Source organism: Gavialis gangeticus, unplaced genomic scaffold, assembly GCF_001723915.1.
Source record: "Gavialis gangeticus isolate Ggan-Ray unplaced genomic scaffold, GavGan_comp1, whole genome shotgun sequence".
Taxonomy (NCBI): domain Eukaryota; kingdom Metazoa; phylum Chordata; order Crocodylia; family Gavialidae; genus Gavialis; species Gavialis gangeticus.
Genome location: NW_017729025.1, coordinates 64,718,579 through 64,739,042, shown reverse-complemented (window position 1 = coordinate 64,739,042; position 20,464 = coordinate 64,718,579). Strand labels below are relative to the sequence as shown.

General features: G+C 44.3%; 1 protein-coding gene across 2 annotated transcripts in view; it reads left to right on the top strand.

Annotated features, from left to right (window-relative positions):
• Positions 1-20,464, top strand: part of NUBPL (nucleotide binding protein like) — a 286,398-nt gene that overhangs the window by 230,065 nt on the left and 35,869 nt on the right. For both annotated transcript variants that reach the window (XM_019518913.1, XM_019518914.1), the window contains exon 9: positions 13,301-13,421. In XM_019518913.1, the coding sequence (XP_019374458.1) occupies positions 13,301-13,421 (121 nt within the window). The remainder of the gene's footprint in view (positions 1-13,300; positions 13,422-20,464) is intronic.

The window sequence follows — 20,464 nt, the reverse complement described above, 5'->3', positions numbered from 1 at the left end:
CCCCTCTCTCACCTGGGCTGCTGGCATACTGCTCATTCCCGGGCCATGCTCCACCACCCTGCTCCTCCTTGAGTGACCCCTCTGGGCCATCAGGCCTCGCCACTCACATGCTGGCCTCGCCACAGAGTCCCTTTGGTTCCTGTGAGGTCCCCTACTCTGGGTGGTCTAGCTAATTCTGCTCTACACCCCTCTGTGTGTACACATGCACACGCACCCCTCCCAGCCCTCACGTCAGCCCAGGCCTGTTGCTGTCCCCCCACTGCCGTGGCAGGCCAACTTCTCCCCACCCTTGGGCATGGTCCTCCCCCACATTCCCCACATTGGGCCCAGGCCTGCTCCTCCCCTCCCCCTGCTGCTGTGGCAGGGGAGGGGGAAGCGGGTCTGGACCTTAAGCAGCAGGAGGGAAGAGGGGAGTGGGCCTGGACAGAGGAGGGGCACGGGACTCAGTCCCTGCCCGCTTCTCCCCCCACATCATTCTTGATGGGCAATTGGCTAGTATATACATATATGTCTTATTCCTTGTGTGCTTAGTTGATAACTGCATACTGAATTAAATATTGTTCAGGTATTTGTAGACTGCTGATGCAATTATCCCACATACATCTCCGGCATTTTTATATGCATTGAATTACTTTCTTCTTTTAGAAAAAAATATCTTTCAGTATCTTTAATTGCTTGCCTAGCTAACCTCTAAGAAACAATTATTTTTCATTAAATCTATCATTAACTTTCATTACAATTCATATCAGTCATCCTCCTTCTCTATGGGGATTTATCCTGGTACAAGAATTACTAAGATTTTTCTATTTGATTATTTTTGCAATGGAACCATGAATGTACAAGTGCTGTGGGCCTTCAAGTTTCACTGAATTCAGTATCATGGGGGAAAGAAAGATGTGGTGTGTTAGTTGGGATCCACTCTATAAAACAAATATTTTTGTTGAAGGTATAACTTGGGGAAAAAAGTTAAAAAGATTAATTAAATAAAGCAAGTAAAGATCATTGCAGGTTAAAAAGCTAATTTCAGTTCAAACCAAGCAAGTGCAATTGAGTAATTACAGCATACATGGTGGCACTTTGGTTTGAGATCATAAAAAGTTTTCGTTTGCAATATCTAGACTGGAATGAGGAAAATTAGAGAGCATAACAGAGCCAACTTCAGATTTCCTGATAGTATTATTTGGGCCTTTTTAATAATGCCATTATAGTTTTTCATTGAATTAATTCTTACATTTAATAATAGAAGTATCAATAAAAACAAAAGCACTTGAAATATAATTCTAATGTCTGGACGGAAAGAATATATTTTAGATATTAATGAAGTTAATAATGAAATATTTTGTCAACAGTCAAAATGTAATTAATTTTTTTTTTTTTTTGTTCTTGACATCCTGGTATATGTTGCTTAACCACAAAACGTTACATTTCAGAATGTGAACATGAAGGCGCTTATTTTGTGTAGGGTTTGCGGGTATCTATGGAAAGAAAAATACAGTTTTGAATACTTTCTCATTTAAAACTTTAATTAAAAAAAGGAAAGTATGTATTATACCTTGGTTTGAGAATAAAAAAAATAGTGATTATCTTCAGTTGTAAAATGTTCCCTAGACTGTGCACATTTGGATAGCAATTATACATTATTAAAAAAGAAAAGATTGTTTAGCGATATTTTCAGTAGACTCTGAGACACAAGCGTTCAAATTATTTCCTTTATTTGTTTTATTTTTGGTTCACAGGATAGCTTAACAAAGAAAGTATGTTAATCAAAACAAGAAATAAGACCAGTATCTGTTGACTATCAAAATATGTACAGATACACTAAATTTTTAGCAATCAGAGTTTCAAAATAGAATATATCTGCTGCATTTTCCACTAGACATAAAATATGTAGCAGAAATATAGTCTATTCATAGATAGATTCATAGATTCATAGACATTAGGGCTGGAAGGGACCTCGGAAGATTGAGTCCAGCCCCCCGCCCAAAGGGCAGGAAGTCAGCTGGGGTCATAGGATCCCAGCAAGATAAGCATCCAATTTGCTCTTGAAGGTGTTCAATGTAGGTGCTTGAACCACCTCCGATGGCAGACTGTTCCAGACCTTGGGGGCTCGGACAGTAAAGAAATTCTTCCTTATGTCCAGCCTGAAAGGGTCTCGCAATAGTTTATGACCGTTTGACCTCGTCATCCCTTGGGGCGCTCTGGTGAACAAAAGTTCCCCCAGATCCTGGTGGTCATCCCTGATAAACTTATAGGTGGCCATCAGATCACCCCTGAGCCTGCGCTTTTCCAGGCTAAAGAGCCCCATGGCTCAGCCTGTCGTCGTAAGGTCTGTTTTCCTGACCTCTGATCATGTGCGTGACTCTTCTCTGGACTCTCTCAAGCTTCTCCACATCTTTTTTGAATTGTGGAGCCCAAAACTGGATGCAGTTACTCCAGTACTTTATAGCATTAGTTTTTTCACCTTACTTTAGTATTTACCATTAAATCTGATCATGGAGCTTGCATGGCTTTTTCTAAGAACAATATTCATATTAATATTGGCTCAACTCTTTAAATTTGATCTTGCTTTCAGTGCTGGTATGTGAGAAATTCAATATGCCATAATTCCTCCATTTTGATTGGTTTGTTGGCTGTTTCAAATCTTATCTTAATTAAGTAGAAATCTGTCTGAAACCAGTCCAGCAGGATGCTGGATTTAATACCAATTAGGGCACTTGGGCACAGCCAGGAGCAACAAATCTCCAGCTTTTTGTGTCTCCCCTTTCATTCTTACAATTTCTTTTTTCTTTATTTTTTTGAACCGGTAACCTTGTGCATTCACACACCTGAACAAAGATGTAACTTTAAAACAAGTAGATATTAGCTCCTTCCCAATGTTAAATTATTGTGTGCAGATCAAGTCTGAAGGTTTTAAAGAGGGTTAGTTAGATATTTTTGGCATACAACTCAAACTTCAACTGCTGCAATGTGATATTAATTCCTAGTGCCATGAATACACACCTAAATATAGGAACGTTTGGCCGTGGCTTTCATGTCCTCCAAAGGCAAGCACAAGGTAGCTGATAGGGAATCTAGGGAATATGATCAGTACAAAATATCACTGACATACTTTTGAGACTTCTTGAAAACACCTTCTGTTTGTTTCTGTTTTCGAGCCTATTTCTGGAAGGAGAAGGGCTAAACTTTGGGGTTTTTAATTTTAAGTGAAAAGTGAGATGCTTCTTATAAAATCCTCCAGTTGGAGAGGGTTGTGTGGATTTTGGTATATATCCACTGATTCTGAGGTTTAGTTTTCACTAAAGATACTTTAACTGTACTTGTATTACTATCTATATAGCTATTTATTTGTAGTCGTATAGCTTGTGCCCCATTATAGTACATTCTGTACATATTCATGATAAGGCCTTGGATATTAGGGCTGTGCGAAACAGCTGTGTTTTGTTTCAGTTTGGATTCAGCGTTTCGGAGTAGAGTTCACAGGCCCATCTGTGAAAAGTGGTTTGTAAATTCAAAGAAGCACTGAACCTCACTAACTTCATCGTCAGAAGCCAACTTCCTACAGACCAAAACACACCGAATGGATCCAGACCAATGTCCTTAACAATGAGATGGAACCTGTGTTAGGATAGCCCACTGACAGTCTGACTGATGGCACCAGTGTCCTGTGAGGGAGAGGTAGGCAAGATCTCCACCCTGGCTGCTCCAGATGTCCGAGGTGAAGTGCAAGGCCACCTGTACACCTGCCTTGCACGGCTTTTCCCTCAAGTACTCCCTGCATGCCTCATACAGGGAGGGTACTACTATTCTGTTGGAAGTGCTGTGTGTGGGCACTTGGTAGGATGGGGCCACATGCACCATGAGCCACCTGAACCCTGGCTGCTCAACTGATGGGTCTTTCATCAGTTTCATGGGACGCCCATGCCCACTATGGGACAGGGAGGGAGATCCCCTGCCCTCCATTAATGCTGACCTCATGAAGGAACACCTTGAGAAGCTGGATAACTTCAAGTCAGCTGGCCCTGACAGTCTACACCCCAGGGTACTTAAGGAGCTGGCGAGCATCATAGCCCAGCCTCTGGCACGAATCTTTGAAAACTCCTGGCGCTCTGGTGTAGTGCCCGAAGACTGGAAGAAGGCCAATGTGGTGCCTATCTTCAAGAAAGGGAGGAAAGTGGATCCGGCTAACCATCAGCCTGACTTCTATCCTGGGGAAGATCTTAGAAAAGTTTATTAAAGAGGCCATCCTTAATGGACTGGCCGACGCCAACATCCTGAGGGATAGCCAGCATGGGTTTGTTGCGGGTAGGTCTTGCTTGACCAATCTCATTCCTTCTACGACCAGGTGACCTATCACCTGGACAAGGGAGATGAGATTGATGTCATATACCTTGACTTCAAAAAAGCGTTCAATCTGGTATCCCAAGATCACCTCTTGGCAAAACTGGCCAATTGCGGCTTTAGGTCCACCACAATCCGCTGTCTGGGAAATTGGCTTTGTGGCCAGAACTAGAGGGTAGTAATTGATGGCAGTCACTCATCATGGTGTCCTGTGACCAGAGGGGTCCCCCAAGGCTCTGTCCTTGGACCGTTATTGTTCAACATCTTCATTAATGATGTGGACATTGGAGTCAGAAGCGGACTGGCCAAGTTTGCTGATGACACGAAACTTTGGGGCAAAGCATCCGCACCTGAAGACAGGCGGGTGATCCAGGCTGACCTGCACAGGCTCAGCAAATGGGCGGATGAGAACCTGATGGTGTTTAACACCAAAAAATGCAAGGTTCTCCACCTTGGGAGGAAACGCCTGCAGCATCCTTATAGGCTTGGCAGTGCCACGCTGGCTAGCACTACAGAAGAAAGAGACTTCGGGGTCATCATTAACCACAAGATGAACATGAGCCTGCAGTGGGATGCTGTGGCTACTAAAGTGACCAAAACGGTGGCTTGCATCCATAGATGCTTCTCAAGCAAATCCTGGGATGTCATTCTCCCCTTGTACTCAGCTTTGGTGAGGCCACAGCTGGAGTACTGGAGTTTTGGGCTCCACAATTCAAAAAGGATGTGGAGAAGTTTGAGAGAGTCCAGAGAAGAGCTACATGCATGATCAGAGGTCAGGAAAACAGACCTTACGACGACAGGCTGAGAGCCATGGGGCTCTTTAGCCTGGAAAAGCGCAGGTGATCTGATGGCCACCTATAAGTTTATCAGGTGCTGCTTGCCTCCACAACCTCAACATAGACCTCCTCTGAGTTGCCTTCTGGGGAAGGAGACCGGGCTCTAGGGGAACTTGGAGAGGAGTGAAGCGCAAACTCAGATTTCTCCTCGGTCCCCAGAATTTCTTTTGCTAGGGCGCTCAGGTCCCCTGCTTCCAGATCCAGCTCTCCCTCTGGCATTTAAAGGCTCAGGCTGGGAACTGAAATGAGGATAGAGGAGACTGTCATGCTGGTGGTGCTGGTGGTTATTATTATGGCTGGTTTTATTGGAGGGGGTGCAGATGCAGGCACTGGTCCTACCTCCTTGCTGCCACTAGCACCAGAAGCCTCATGCCTGCTAGTGCTAGGAATGAGGGTGTGTCTAAGTTTGGCGGAAGGGGAACTTACAGCTCTTCCTCTGCCCCCTTGTGCTTCCCTGCCAAAAGACCTGGCACCTACCTTTCTAGCACACTTCATATTTCATGTGCTGGAAAAAAATGTGTCTGTGTGAGTGTGTGTATAATATATGTGTAGTGCTTTCCTGCAGTGCACAGTGATGAGACACTGCCAGGTAAAGCACTGCTTTCTGTTTGTTTGGGGGGGAAAAATAAGAAGAACAAATAACAGGATTTTGGGGGACGAAAGGGTTGCAGGGGATAACAATAGAGACAGTAGGCAAGGGTAAATAGGAAAGGATTAACTACAGGTTGGTAGGAAGGCATTACCAAGCTGCAAGCTTACAGATGCTGCTCTCCGCTGCTGCTCCTGGTGCTACACAGACACAGGCGTAGCTGCAAAATGGCAGAAAACAGTTCACAAACAGCTTTTTATGGTGCTTCTCTGTCCTTCCCCCAGAGTACTGGGATTGGAAGGGACCTCAGGGACAGGCCATTGTCACTGGCTAGCTACAGGTGTCAATATCAGAGTAGTACTTTCTCCCCCTCCTTCTTAGTTTCTCTTTTCCTGTAAGCCCACCTCCAAAACATCTGAAACATTTCCGAAACGTTTCAAGGGATCTGTTTGATTTCAGAGCTGTTTTGGAGTCCTGCATTTTGTTTCGGATGCGGTGTTTCGGTCACCAAAACATCCAAATCCAAAACAAAATGAAACAGCCACTGAAATTTCACACAGCCCTATTGGACATGCATTGCTTTTGTAGCACTGTATATGCACTCATAGCACTACAAAAAGGATGTATGCACACACTCAGGCTATTTGCAGTACTACATAAATGGTACATCTTCCACAAAAAAGTCCCTGTTTTGAACAAGAACTTCTTTGTAGTGCTACATGTAATGTGTGCATAGTCTCTCGGGCCCCTGCAACCCCAGAGTGTTTGCTTCTCTCTCTGCCCCTCCAAGGGGCAAGGATGAAATGCAGCTGGCTCCCTCAGAGCTGTAGAGCTTCAGAGTAACAGCCATGGCAGTGAGCAGAGCTGTAGCTATGCTCATTAGAGTCGCTGTGCTGCTGCACCAGTCTGATGAACAACTAATTGGCCACCAATTGTGAGGTGAGGCAAGGAAAACATGCTGCAGCAGAGACTGCTCTCAGCTGATGCCACCACAAAGTCCAACTCTTTACCATAAGACCATCCTGTCCTTCCAGTATACTGGCTGATTCAGTGTACAGAGAGGTAGTTAGCCTTGCTATTATAAAATGAGACTGGAGGCAGAGTGGATTTGCACCTTATAGACTAACTAAATCAAATGCTTAAGCTTTAAGTGGTTGCTTACTTCATCAGATGCTGGGAAGAGACTGCAGAAAGCAAAGCTTCTAAACAGAAAGTAGTGATTCAAATACAAAGTGTAAGGAAGGAGGAGGGAAAGGAAGGGGACACTGCTGGCAGAGGCAAAGGGGGCAAATGAGAGAAAAAGCAGTTAACCCATTGATGGACATAGGGTTCACAAAAGCTAGGGTCAGGCAATTATTTTGGGTGGAGGGCTGCTTACTGAGTTTTGGTAAGCTGTCAAGGGCCGCATGGGTAGCCCCATCCCCTGACAGGTGCCCCACCCCCTGGTCACTATCTTGGGACCAGAAGTCCTGCCTCCTATCCCCCAATCTTGCCACCAGAAGTCCCTCCCTTTACCCTCAGGAGTACTTCTCTGAGCAGTGATGGGGCCTGAAAAAACTGGTTTCTGCTGCAGCTGTGTGATAGCGGCAGCAACCAGAAGTCACTGCCATGCAGCTGCATTGTTACACTGCTGAGGTAGAAAATGGACAGTGATCTGACCTGGGGTATTTAAACAGAAGAGATGTTTCAAAGATGTTACCAAAAAGCTAAATGAACCTGACGAGGGTCATCAGCCTGGGAAACCATAAAAAGAATTAGGAATAACCGATTTGAAAGTTAAAGAGCAATTTTTCCCCCCCACTATTTCTCTATGGGCCTTTTTCCAGCGTATAAAAACTCCACTGATTGAATGCCATCCAGTTATCCTCTTCCTTAGTACAAGACAGCAGGGTACTGCATCTGGGCAGTAAGAACCAGCAGCATATCTATAGGCTTGGGAACTCCCTTCTCGTAAGCACAGTGACAGAAAGGGATCTTGGAGTCATTATCGATTTGCAAAATGAACACGGGCCACCAATGTGAGGACACGGTCAGTAAAGCTAACCGTGCCTTGTCATGCATCCACAGATGCATCACAAGCAGGTCCAGGAAGGTGATCCTCTCCCTTTATGCGACACTGGTGAGGCCACACTTGATGGAGTTCCACACTTGATGGAGTGCCACCCAGATGGAGTCCCATCCAATTCTGGGTGCCACACTTTAGGAGGGATGTGGCCAGCATTGAGAGGGTCTAGAGGAGGGCCACTTGCATGATCCGAGGACAGCAGGGCAGACCCTATGAGGAGAGGCTACAGGACCTGAACCTGTTCAGCCTTCACAAGAGAAGGCTGAGAGGAGGCCTGGTGCCTGTCTATAAACTTACCGGGGGGACCAGTGGGGAATGGGAGAGACCTGTTCCCCCGATCACTTCCTGAAGTAACAAGGAATAACAGCCATTAGTTGTTTGAGTGTAAGTTCAGGCTTGACATTAGAAGACCTTCATGGTCAGGGCGGCTAGGATCTGGAACCAACTTCCAAGGGAAGTGGTGCTGGCTCCTACCTTGGGGGTCTTTAAGAGGAGGCTCGATAATTACCTAGCTGGGGTCACATGAGCTCAAACCTACCAGGGGTTATATAACCCCAGTATTCATTCCTACCCAGGGCAGGGTGTCAGACTTGATGATCTACTTAGGTCCCTTCCAACCCTACATCTATGAAACTGAAACTATTTATGTTTTGGAAATATGTAATTCACACTAGCTTCCACATCTTCTGTTAGTTAGATTTGCTAAGCATGCATGGTGAAGCTTACCTCACAAAGGACTAAGAAGCAGAACTAAGTTTGTACATACTCGTGGGATATTTATGTATAGTTTAATAGTTCCTTTACTGCTTTGTTGTGTTATTTGAACAAGGCAATGAGAGGTATTACATTCATTATTAGTAAGATCTATTATTTTCAGTCCACAGATTTAAAAACTCTAGGAGTAATCATGAAATCCTACGGTCTTTCTGTCAGTATGTGTTCAGTAATGCATACTGTGGGGCAGAGCTGTACTGCTACCCAGCATGTCCACAAGTTGTGCAAAGTGGAATGACCTTCAGGGAAGGTTAACAGTGAAATAAGCAGGGATAACTGACATATAATCAGTCATGGACCAAGCAGCGGAAGCACAACCAGAATGTGGTGAGGACAGCAGATGGCAATGGTTCCCCCTCCTGAAAAGCCACATATATCTTTGGTGGTGCTGTGACATGGTGAGTATAGGTTGCTAGTCACCAGCTATGGGTCTACAAGTCCTCAATGGTGGAGCAAATAGAAGAGGATGTTAGAATTTTAATGGCTGTGAAGGCGGCTGAAGGCTGCAGCAGAAAAAGATTCTCAGTTGTCTTAGTCTCCTTGCCATTGGATCAGGGTCCCATTCTGTCAAAAGCCATGTGGAAGGTGTTGTGCAGCAGCTTCTCCATAATAAAAGAAGTCATATACAGTAGGGGTGTGCAAAGCGGGCCATATTCGATTCGGATTCAGCCCGAATTGGGGACAGTGATTTGATTAGTTGATTTGGATCACTGTCCCCGATTCGATTTGGCTGAATCCGAATCTGAAGATTTGATGCTAATTCAGAGAATCAGTGATTCAGCCGTAAATGGAGTTTTAAATGTTTTTTCTATATACCTCAAGGTACCCGGCGTGGCTCATGAAGGCTGCAATGCTAGGGTGGATGGAATGGAGGGGGGCCCCACAGGAACACAGGGGGGCCCCCCACGTGCTCGGCAGTGAACCCAAGGTCTGCCACCGAGTGCTCAGGGGACCCCCCTGCACCCCCATGGTTCAGTGATCAGCCATGGTGGGACCCCACGTGCCTCTCCAGACCCAGTCACCAAGCTGGGGGAGTGTGGGAGGGCCCCTGTGTGCTCCCTGGAGGACCCAGAAGTGGACCAGAAGTTCTTCTGGTCCACTTCTGAGTCTGCTACCGAGTGTGCTGTGGAGCCCCCCCCTGCACTCCTGTGGGACATTCCATCTGCCCCACCATTGCAGCATTCATGAGCTGCCTGGTACCTTGAGGTATGTAGAAAAAACATTTAAAGCTGTTTCTATGGCCAAATTGCTGAATCTTTCCTAATCTCTCCAAATCAATTTAGAGGGTTCTGATTTGCTTCAGCAGCATTAAAGGGTCTCCTTATTTGATTTGGATTTGGAGACTCGGCCACTGAATCAGGCCAAATCTCCACTGAATCAAATTGGAGACCGAACATTCCCACTGCCCTGATATACAGGCATCTTCCTAACAAAGCTCATGGTTTACCAAGCAGTTGTGATTCCCACCTTGCTGTACAGAGCTGAGACATGGACAATGTACTGGAGACATCTAAAGTTGTTAGAGAAGTACCATCTGCGTGTGGAAGATCCTCTAAATCCAGTGGTAAGACAGGTGCACTAACATTAGCATCCTCCTGCAAGCAAACACCATGAGTACTGAGGTGATGATCATCCAACATCAACTTTGTTGGACCGGCCATGTTATCTGGATGTCCAACTGTAGACTCCCGAAGCAAGATTTATTCTCCCAGCTCAGCCATGGTTTACACTAAAGGAGAGGGCAGAGAAAGCACTTCAGGGACTTCCTCAAGGCCAACTTAAAAAAATACAATATTGATGTCAACTCCTAGGACACTATCACCTAGGACCAGCCCAAATGGAGGAAGGGTCTGGTGTGGGGATCCCAGTACTTTGAAACCTCACAACAAGAACAGGAGAAAAGAAAGTGGGAGTGGTAGAAACAGCATGTTGCAGACCAAATCAAGAATCCGGTACCACCCAGCCCACATGGACAGAGCTGCAGTAGAGTCTGTCGATCCCAGATAGGTCTCATCAGCCATCTTTGGACACACAGATAAGACAATTATGGAAGACAGTCATTCTCAACTGCAAGGGATTGTCAAACAAAAAGACTAATGCATATTAACAGATACATTTTAATGCTAAAACCTGTTCGCTTATAATTCGCTTGCTTAGGGTTGATACTTATTGTGATAGTTTTAATTTGATAGTTATGTTGATTACTGCAAAATATAAACTAGCGAACTAACTTGATTTGTTAGAAAAACATCTGACTTTTAAGTGAAAAAAAAGACACAATTTTAAAGACTATGTTTTGGGCTGAGGCTATTCAAATTCATTATTAATATTGTTTCAAAATTTACAGAATTTGTCCACTATAGATTAGTACTTTGAAAAACAAATTTTAGCCAGAGGGAATTTTTAACCCACAATAGCATCTACATTGTTTGATGCACATGGTAACTCAAACAAACATCTTTGTGATTTCTCCTAAGGATAATAATAATAATAGCTTAATTAATAATTTCATCAGTTTGGACATGAAATACCAACGGAGGCAGAAAATTGAAAATGAGCTTAATGGTTTCCATGAAATACTGCACACAGATGGAGAGTCATTTATACGTTAATAAAAGTCTACTTCTAGATGGATAATAGGTGAGAACAATGCAGAAGGAATGTAAGAATGGGTCTGTAATACTGATGTGCCATTTACTTTTAGTAAGACTAGTTGAAGGAAAATCAGAAAATAGTGTCAATAAGAAATTAAGAAAGTATGATTTATTATAGAGGATCCAGCTACATCTTCACAGTCTGGTGTTAATAAAACTGTGACCCAAATAATTTTTCTGATGGTCTTGTTATCAAAGGACTAAGAAAATAGTTTTTACAAGCAGTTTGCAAATGTTTATGCTGTTTACAAAACAATGTATGACTATATTGCTTTTCTACAATCATGAATTTTCTTTTTTAAAAATACATGCAGTTACTTTGAGGGAAAATACTAAAGTTTAAAAATCAAGGTATCTAAAGAGGAGTGAGTTCATTGTGATACAAATTTAAGTTTTCTTTTTTATGATGTGTGGAGTATCTTAATTAAAACACCCTTTCCCCATGGGAAATGCCAAAGGATGCTCCTTTGATTTATTTCCATGTCACAAATTAAGCAGGACTTGATGGAACTTACGTCAGAGTCCATTAATAGAGCTGGGTTTACAGAGTATACAAAGTGCTCTCTTGTCCTCTCTCATGTCTCCCACTGCAAAATGATCTTGCCTTTCACTCCAGAGGCGAGTGTGAAAACCTGTCCTGATTTCAGTTCCCTGAAAGCTGTAAATAAGTAAACCTGCACTTCTCAGATAGTAGTATTGAATACCAAATGAAGATATAGAAGAGCCAGAACACCAAAACTATTTCTTTTTCTTATTGAAGTCAGTTGCATTCAACTATACCAGAGGTACTTCTTTTATGTGCTGGTAAAGTAAAAATATATTTTCACCTATCTTAGTTGCCAAAAGTGGGAACTTATAATAAGTTTTCTAAACACAGCTCTCATTAACATCAGTGGAATTTGGACTCATGCCACTTCTGAAAAACAGGCCACTTTAAGTAACAAGCTTTAAACTATTAAGGGGAATTTTTTAAAGGCAGAAAGGGCAGTTAGGCTTACAGTTGCCTTGTGTACCTTGAAAACTTCAGTCCCAGATTTGTAAATGTTGACTATAGAACATGTAACTATTTTTTATATATGTTTTATTTTATATATTTATTTAAATAGACAATAAATAACACTAGACTGCCTAACAGGAAGTGGTATTTATAAAGATTTTTATTGATTAATAAATCACAAGAGCTTTTAAAATGCATTGTTTGTTTATCATTTCTTGTTTCTAATGGTTTTGCAAAATTCAGCTCATCCCAACACACAGCTTTATATGACAGAATAATTGACTATTACTTATATCATAACCATTACTCTAAAGCATGAAGAGTAGATACAATCTGGCAAAGTTTCCAGAGTTCAGTAGCTGAAAAAAAGATACCTAATATGCATCTATTAGATTTTTATCCTTCTGTTTTTGCCCCTTTTTCTCTCATAATTATTTCTGTTGTTTGATCTTTAAATGTCTCTCTGCTCTTCAGAGAGAATAGCAAATCTGGGTTCTTGTTTTGAAGACATTTCCCTGAGGTGAAGCTAGATAAAAAGTCTTTTAAAAATTAGGTCTAATGGTGACACCTCTCGTAATGGTATGTTTTATTTATATGGCTTGGGACATGAAACTGGAAACTATAAGACTATAAAACAACACAGTAAACCTCCAGTGTTAAAAGTTATATCATATGATAAACCTTTTACTGAGATGTCATGAAATGATGACTAGAAGTTAAGTATTATAATTTGGAACTTTGCTTGGAAATGTTTTGCAAATAATAAGTTTGATAATCTTGATCTGAAAGGCAGCAATCCTACAATAAATGGAAAATGTGTGAAATTAGTCATGCATAATTATTTTTAAAATAGAGATCAAATAGAAGGGTAATGAAGTTATTAGTTGATGATCCAGTAATCTAGGCATCATAGTAAGACTAAGTCTGTTTAATATGAATTTTAAAGAAATGTTTTTTTAGATATTTTGCTCAAGGCATTCTTTCATTTCAGGTAAGATAAAGTATCACTTGATACAGACTCCAGAATTTGAACACTTTTTTTAACAGGTTTTGGGACTTGTCCAAAATATGAGTGTTTTCCAGTGTCCAAAATGTAAACACGAGACCCATATTTTTGGCGCAGATGGTGTAAGAGACCTAGCAAAAACGCTTGGACTCGATGTTTTAGGTAAGTATCTATATTTTACTCTTGAATATTGGATGACATTTAGAAATAATGCTTTGTTTAAAGCAGTGGTGTTCAGCCTCCAACCTGCAGGCCAGATCGGGCCGACAGAGTTGTGTCATCCAGCCCTTGGACCTCCCTGCGGGTCCAGAAATTTGGTGGCAAGAGGGCAGTGGCAGCATTAATTGCTGCTCCCCTGCTCTCAAATTTCCAGACCTGTGGAGCACCATGGGTTGGATAACTTGGCCTTGTGCACTAAATTGCACCACTGCTCTGCTGTGAGATTTGGGTATTGGGGTTTGGGCCAGCGTGTGGCTGGATCAGGCATGTGAGGTCAGGCTGGTGCACTGGATCACACTTGCACAATGGCCCCACATAGGTGGGACTCACAGACCAAACCAGTGTCACTTGTCAGGCCCATGCGGCTGAAAGTTTGGGCACTATTGGTTTTAAACATATATAGCATGGCATTATCGTGATCTAGTATATGTTCAGATAATGGTCAAACAGAAAAACATTTTTGAAATAATATTTTAAGTTGATAAGCTTCATTAGAGTTCTGTATTGTTTATCATCAGTTCCTGGGTTTATTATTAGGATTTTTTTTTAAAGGAATGCCAACCAGATCTGAAAATCGAGAGAAAGTAAGACTAGAGGGCTCACATAGCACTCTTTTTTTTTTTTTAAAACACAAATGGAAGGGGAAAATACATAAGATAATTCCTTTTACTTGATCTTGAATGTCTTTTAGATTTTAATTTCTCCAGAACATGCATTGCCATGATATCTGGAATTGTACAGTGCTTGTCAAATAAATATTAATTTGTCATTAAGAAATACTATGAGTATGCTGTTCATTATGTTGAAATGTAGGTCCCAAGCTTCTCTCATTTTAAGTAAAATGGAATTTTCCCTTTGAGTTAATTGGGAACCAGAGGTTTTTTTGTTTGCAGGAAAATGTATTCCTTTGAATAGCAATACATTAGATGCATTATAATTATTTATAATAGAATTGTTAACTTTCGCACAGTGAATAGTTTATTTCTTATTATTTTTAATCATACAGGCTGGTTATCTAAGTCTGTTTATTATTACACTTTTAATTATTACATTTCAGTGTTTAGTTCTCAGAAACACATTGAATTGCAAAATGATGTTTCAGGAGAAAAATGTGCTTAACTCATAGGTAATTCAAAACAAAAAATTGTTCCCTTAACACATCATTAAATTAGTGTGCAAAATCTAAAATATAAAAACATACTTGCTACTGTATTTTAAAAAAAATGTATGTTGAAACCTGAGCTATCAGTAAGGAATTATAAAACATAACACAGCATGATTAAGTTGATAAATGAGATAATTGCTTATGCTAATGATATGTTTCCATGTACTACTATAATTATGTCAATGATATTCCACAGCTAATTCATTCAAAAGAACCAGAAAGTTCTCTTAAGATCAACATAAAATGTCGAGGTCTGATACAAACCTGACATAGCAAGCTTTCATAATTAAAAGCCCACATTTGAGAGATGAGTTAGTCTGCTGGAAGCATAATACTGGGTCATCGGCATCCAAGAATTTGCACACTCCTCTCCCCACCCCCCGCGTCGCTCCCCAGGTTTATACAGATAGGTGCCAAGTTTGTTTCTCTTTGCAGAAATTTCTCTCTCGGTGGAGTAGCTGACTTTTCCTGTCCTCAGAATAAGTTTACTGAGAGAATATGTAGTTAAGGTTGCCCCCAGATTGGGGACAGTTCCCAGCCAGCCCTGGGCTGCTTGGGGAATTCCACGTGCACCCTGGAGCTGGCTGGGAGCTGCCCCAGAAGGCAGACAGCTCTTGGCCAGCCCCTGGCTGTGTGGGAAAGCAGGGAGCTCCTGAGACTCTGGATTAGGGAGGGGGGCAGAAGGGATTTCCTCAGAAGGGACAGTTCTTGCATCTGGCCAGCCCTGGGCTGCTTAAGGAAATCCCCATGCAGTTGGGAGCTGCCTGAGAAGGAGAACAGTTCCCAGCTAGCCCCAGGCTATGCGGGGACAGTTCCCAGCTAGCCCTAGGCTGCTCAAGGAAATCTGCAGAGCCTGGAGCTGGCTGGGAGCTGCCCCAAAAAGAACAGTTCCTGACCAGCCTCAGGCGGCTCGGGGAAATCTGTGTGCAGCCTGGACTGGTTGGGAGCTGCCGTAGAAGGGACAGTTCCTGACCAACTTCGAGCTACTCAGGTAAATCCCCACGCAGCCCCGAGCTGGCTGGGAGCTGCCCTACAAGGGGGACAGCTCTGGGACAGTTCCTGGCTGCTTGAGGAAATCCCCACACAGTCCGGAGCTGACTAGGAACTGCCCCAGAAGCAGGAGAGCTCTTGGCCAGCCGTGGGCTGCACAGGGAAGCTCCACTGGTCATGGGGCTTGTCCCTATTTGCATGGGGCCAGGAGAGTTCTGCAGTGGCAGCTATCTCTTAGCTCTGTGCACATCTGGACCCTTCCCCATGGGTATGTGGCAAGGAGACAGCTACTGCTGAACCTGGCAGAGGTCTCCTGGCTCTCTGTGCATGGGGACCAGCCCTGTGATCCCTGTCAGGCCCTGGGCTAGCACCCTGGGGGAACCTGGAGCTCTCCCTGATTGCCAGAGCAGGGTAGGAACAGCCCACCCTGGTCCCAGTTAATCTGCTCCCAATCGGAGCAGCCCTATACTGGGTTGCTCCAATTGGGAGCAGATTTGCTCCCAAAAAGGAACATGTGTAGACATGCTCTCAGGGAAGGCTAGTGTGCAGCATGTTACTGTACAGTAACCCTTTATAACCTTAATAGCACATGGAGACTTGCCATGTAGCAACTATTTAACTACATCTGTTTCTGGAAAAAAATTCTTCATAGTGCCCACAATTACAGGTTTATTTAATAATTTTTATTATACTTTAAAAATCTCTTCAGAGTATTTTTATTTTGACTTATGTTTATGATTATAACTATTTTTATTGTTCAAATAAAAGTGTGACCCCCTTGAATCCTGATAGGATCTTGGTTTCAGTAATACCTGACAAGGTCTGCAGGGTGACTGGAAAAGTATATACTAGTTTTATTAGTCTAGAATTTGCTACTTCCCAAGTCCATTGAATATTTCTTGTCACCAGAAATAGTGAGGGAAAGTTCCAGTATACATTTTTAACTTAATCCATTTTCATTTATTTTTATGTCATCTCTTATTCATCTCTTCATTAAAAGAAATAGTTCCAGTCTTGTCACTTTTCATATAAGAGATTTTATGTGTTGCTGATTATTCTTGTCCCCTGCTCCAAAATCCTTCGATTTTTCTACTTCCTTTATAAAATGCTTTTGATCAGAACTAAACAGAATAGTCCAAATGAAAATGTAACAATTATATAATGGCAGTATAATCATTTCTGTATTTTCTTTCGTGTCCTTTTTGTATCCTAACGTTGCAACTACTACTGTATATTGTAGTTTCAATGTTGCATACTACTGGCAACATTGTTGTATACTACCTGCATTTTTAACTACTACTGTATATTGACAATCAGGTCTTTTTTTACCTTCATATGGTTATTAGATCAAACTGTTTCCAGTACATCTCCTTTAGTTATCTGAAGGCACATACAGATGTTCAATTTCTGTTACTGTTTCCTACTAAAAAGCCTAAGTGTGCAGACTTTCAAGCTTTTTCCCCTGAAGCAAAAAATGGCCAGTTTGAGAAAAAAGGACTCAGAAGCAACCAGGGTTAAGTTGCTTCTGAGAGACTGAGGGTGCCTGTAGATGTGCGAGGAGGTTGCTCTAATCTGCACATCAGAGTAGACTCAATCAAGTCTGCTGGAGCATGCTAATTAGTGCGCCTGCAGCAGCCTCCACATCTTGTGTATTGGTGTCCCCGCATTTCCAAATGGCTGGGGGCAGCACTTTAACTAAGGCACATCAAACAAGCTTTAGTTAAAGCACCCCCACCGCCATTTGGATGTGCATCGACACTGATACACAAGATACTATGGTTGCTTTAATTAGAGCAGCTCTTGGAGCCGCCCAAGCACATGTAAAAACACCCTGAATGTCTGCACACTTTTCTCTGTCTTAACTCTTCCTGGGATCAGAGGAAGTGAAGCCAGGGAAAAGGCTTCCATGTCTTCCCAAGACCAGGATCACCAATCTGCAAAAGATGCAGGGGGAAGCTTCTCTTCCTCCAGCCCATAGGGGAGGGAAAGAGCAGGCTCCAGCTGATTCGCACCTGCTTCTCACTCTGCTGTTCCAACTCTGAGCAAGACAGGTACATTATCCCATGGTGGTGAAGCTCCATAAGCTGGATTCCAGGCTTCTCCAGCTTTTACATCACCACCCCCGATGCCCAGCTGAACAGCATGGGGCAAAGGGTAGGAGGCAGGGAGCAGCACTCCCCAGCACAGGAAACATTGCTTCCTGCCTGCTTCCCTTTGCCCCTCCTGCTGCTCATCTGAGTGACAGGGGCCACATCTACACATGCAATTAGTGCACCTGAATAAACTGCGGTGCAGTTTGTGCCAGAGTTTATTGCTCCCAAGCACAGCATTTACACATTGATTTACATGAGCAGTACATTGATTCAGGACAGCACAGCCCCAGCTGGCAAGGGGCCCTGGGGGATCAGCCTGCCATCCCAGAGCTGCTCCACCCTGGCTCATTGTGCTGCAGAGGGGCTGGGTAGGGCACAAGGGTGCTACAGTGCATGGCTAGCTGGCAAGCAACCCTGTACTGTAGCACCCTTGTGCCCCAGCCAGCCCCAGTCACTGTCTCCGCATACTTTGCAGTGAAGTTAATTAGTTTACTCTGACCTCTGCATGTGTAGAGGTCCCCAGGGATAGTGATTGAAAAGTCAGTGTACCTGGCAGCCAGGCTTGTAAGTCCAGCTCTGAGTCATGCTAGCTTCCCCTAACCTTCCCTCCACCCACCACTCAGCTGTGAAGTGGTGTTGATTTAAAGACTGAAAGGACTAGGAGTCTGGCTTGGGGAAAGCCTCCACACACCTGGCTTCCAGCCCCTCTGGCTTCTCCTTTCTGCCCACACTGCCTGAGTGACTCAGGAGCCTTACTGCCATAGGGAAATGATCCTGCCTCTCCATGCATTGCTCTGGGTCAGCCTGGAGGAGTGCAGGAAAAAGCAAGCTTACCATGCCCCTGCATCAAAGCCTTATCACAGCAGGTGAGTGCCTCCCACCTCTGTCAAGTCCCTGCACTCCTCTGGGTCAGCCTGGAGTAGTGCAAGAAATGCATTCTTCTGTGAGGAGGTGTGGGGGAGGAATTGGAAGGGTACCACAGGAGTATGCCCCACTCTGCCAGTCATCTGATTGGTGTGATGGGGGGGTATTCGTCTGGGGCCCAAACTCTCCCTGGCCATCTATGGCATTCTTCTGGGGACCTGTATTTCAGGAGCTGTTATCTGCCACCTGACAGCCTGCCTTCTTCATAGGCAGAGGAGAAGGCAGGCTGTCAATTAATGGGCTTCCATAAGGGTATGGTCCAGAGAGCAACCCACTTCTGCCTGATGGCTGGAGAGTTTGCCTGTGAAACTCTTCAGTGTCAAACTGGAGGAACATCTGCACAGTCCAGCTCCTGGGCTGTTTTTCTACTAGAATAAATTTCTTCTGGTAGAAATAAGCATCTGTACACCACCTGAGTCTCTAAGACCAATGATTCTTAAACTATTTAGACTCAAGACACCCCTCCATAACTATTTTGAATTTAGTGGGACACCATTTCAAAAACTAATTTATTACAGTGCATAAAACTAATATGACTGGAAATAATTTTTTAACAAAATGGAAAAACACATGTAACTAATATAATTAATGAGGTATTATGGATTTCTGTTTGAAATTTCTGGGTTTATCTTGTGAATCATGTGTAGGCTTCTGCACACATAGCAGTGCTTATATTATTTGTTAACACCCTTAAAAGGATCTCATGGCACCTCATGATGAGGCATCACCCTGGTTGAGAATCACTGGTATATATGTCACAAGGCACCTACGTGACCTTGTGCCTAGAAAAGGGTAAAGAACAGCTGCCAATCACCAGGGCAGCTCAGCTGCTGGTTGCTGGAGCAACCAGGTGGGTCAGGTGACCAGAAGGGGGCAGGGCCGGGCCCTTATAGACAGCCAGGCCGGAGCCTGGCTAGGAGTTCCCTTCTGGCAGCTTGAGGGGTAAGAGCTCTGCAGGAAAGCTAAGCCGAGCAGTGCAGCCTGAGCACCCAGAGAGCTGCATTATGGTGAAGGTGGAGAGAAGCCTGACCGGGAGGCTTTGGCCAGAGAGCCAGGAGGGCCTGGACTTTATGTGGCTGGTAGGCTTATTGTTTTGTTATAGCTGGTAGGCTTATTGTTTTGTTACAGCCGGATGGCTTATGGTTCTGTTGTGTATATGACTGGAGGACCGGGTGAGGCTGTAGGGGTGTGAGGAGGCCTCACGGGAGCTCCCCAGTAGTCTGGGGGTTCCTGGGTGCCCTGTTTGGGGCACAGAGCAGTGCCTGAAGGCACGGCGGCTTGGCACTGGTATGGTGCGGGGTGTGGGGTTGAGATCCCAGCCCGTGAGGGCGGTACTCGGCCCAGTGAGGGCATAGGACCCCGAGAAGGGTCAGGGGGCCAGGCACGGCTGTGTGCCACCTGAGCCCCGGCGCCGGTGAAAGCCCGAGACAGGGCTGGCGTGCAGGCTCGGAGAAAGCCACGGGCGCGAGTAGCGCGGGACAGGCTTGGAGAGAGCACGGGCGCGAGTAGCGCGGACACAGGCCCCAGCGAGGGCAAGAGCACGAGAGGTGCGTGGCATAAGGACCCCGAGAAGGGTCGGGGGGCAGGCACGGCTGTGTGCCACCTGAGCCCCGGGTGCGGTTTGGCACGGGACAGGCCCCAGCGAGGGCCAGAGCGCGAGAGGTGCGGACACAGGCCACAGCGAGGGCCAGAGCGTGAGAGGTGCGGACACAGGCCCCAGCGAGGGCGAGCATGGGAAGCGCGTGGCATAGGCCCCAGGGAGGGCCAGCTCGCAAGAGTGAAGCCCGGGGAGGGCTAGCATAAGATTGGAGCGG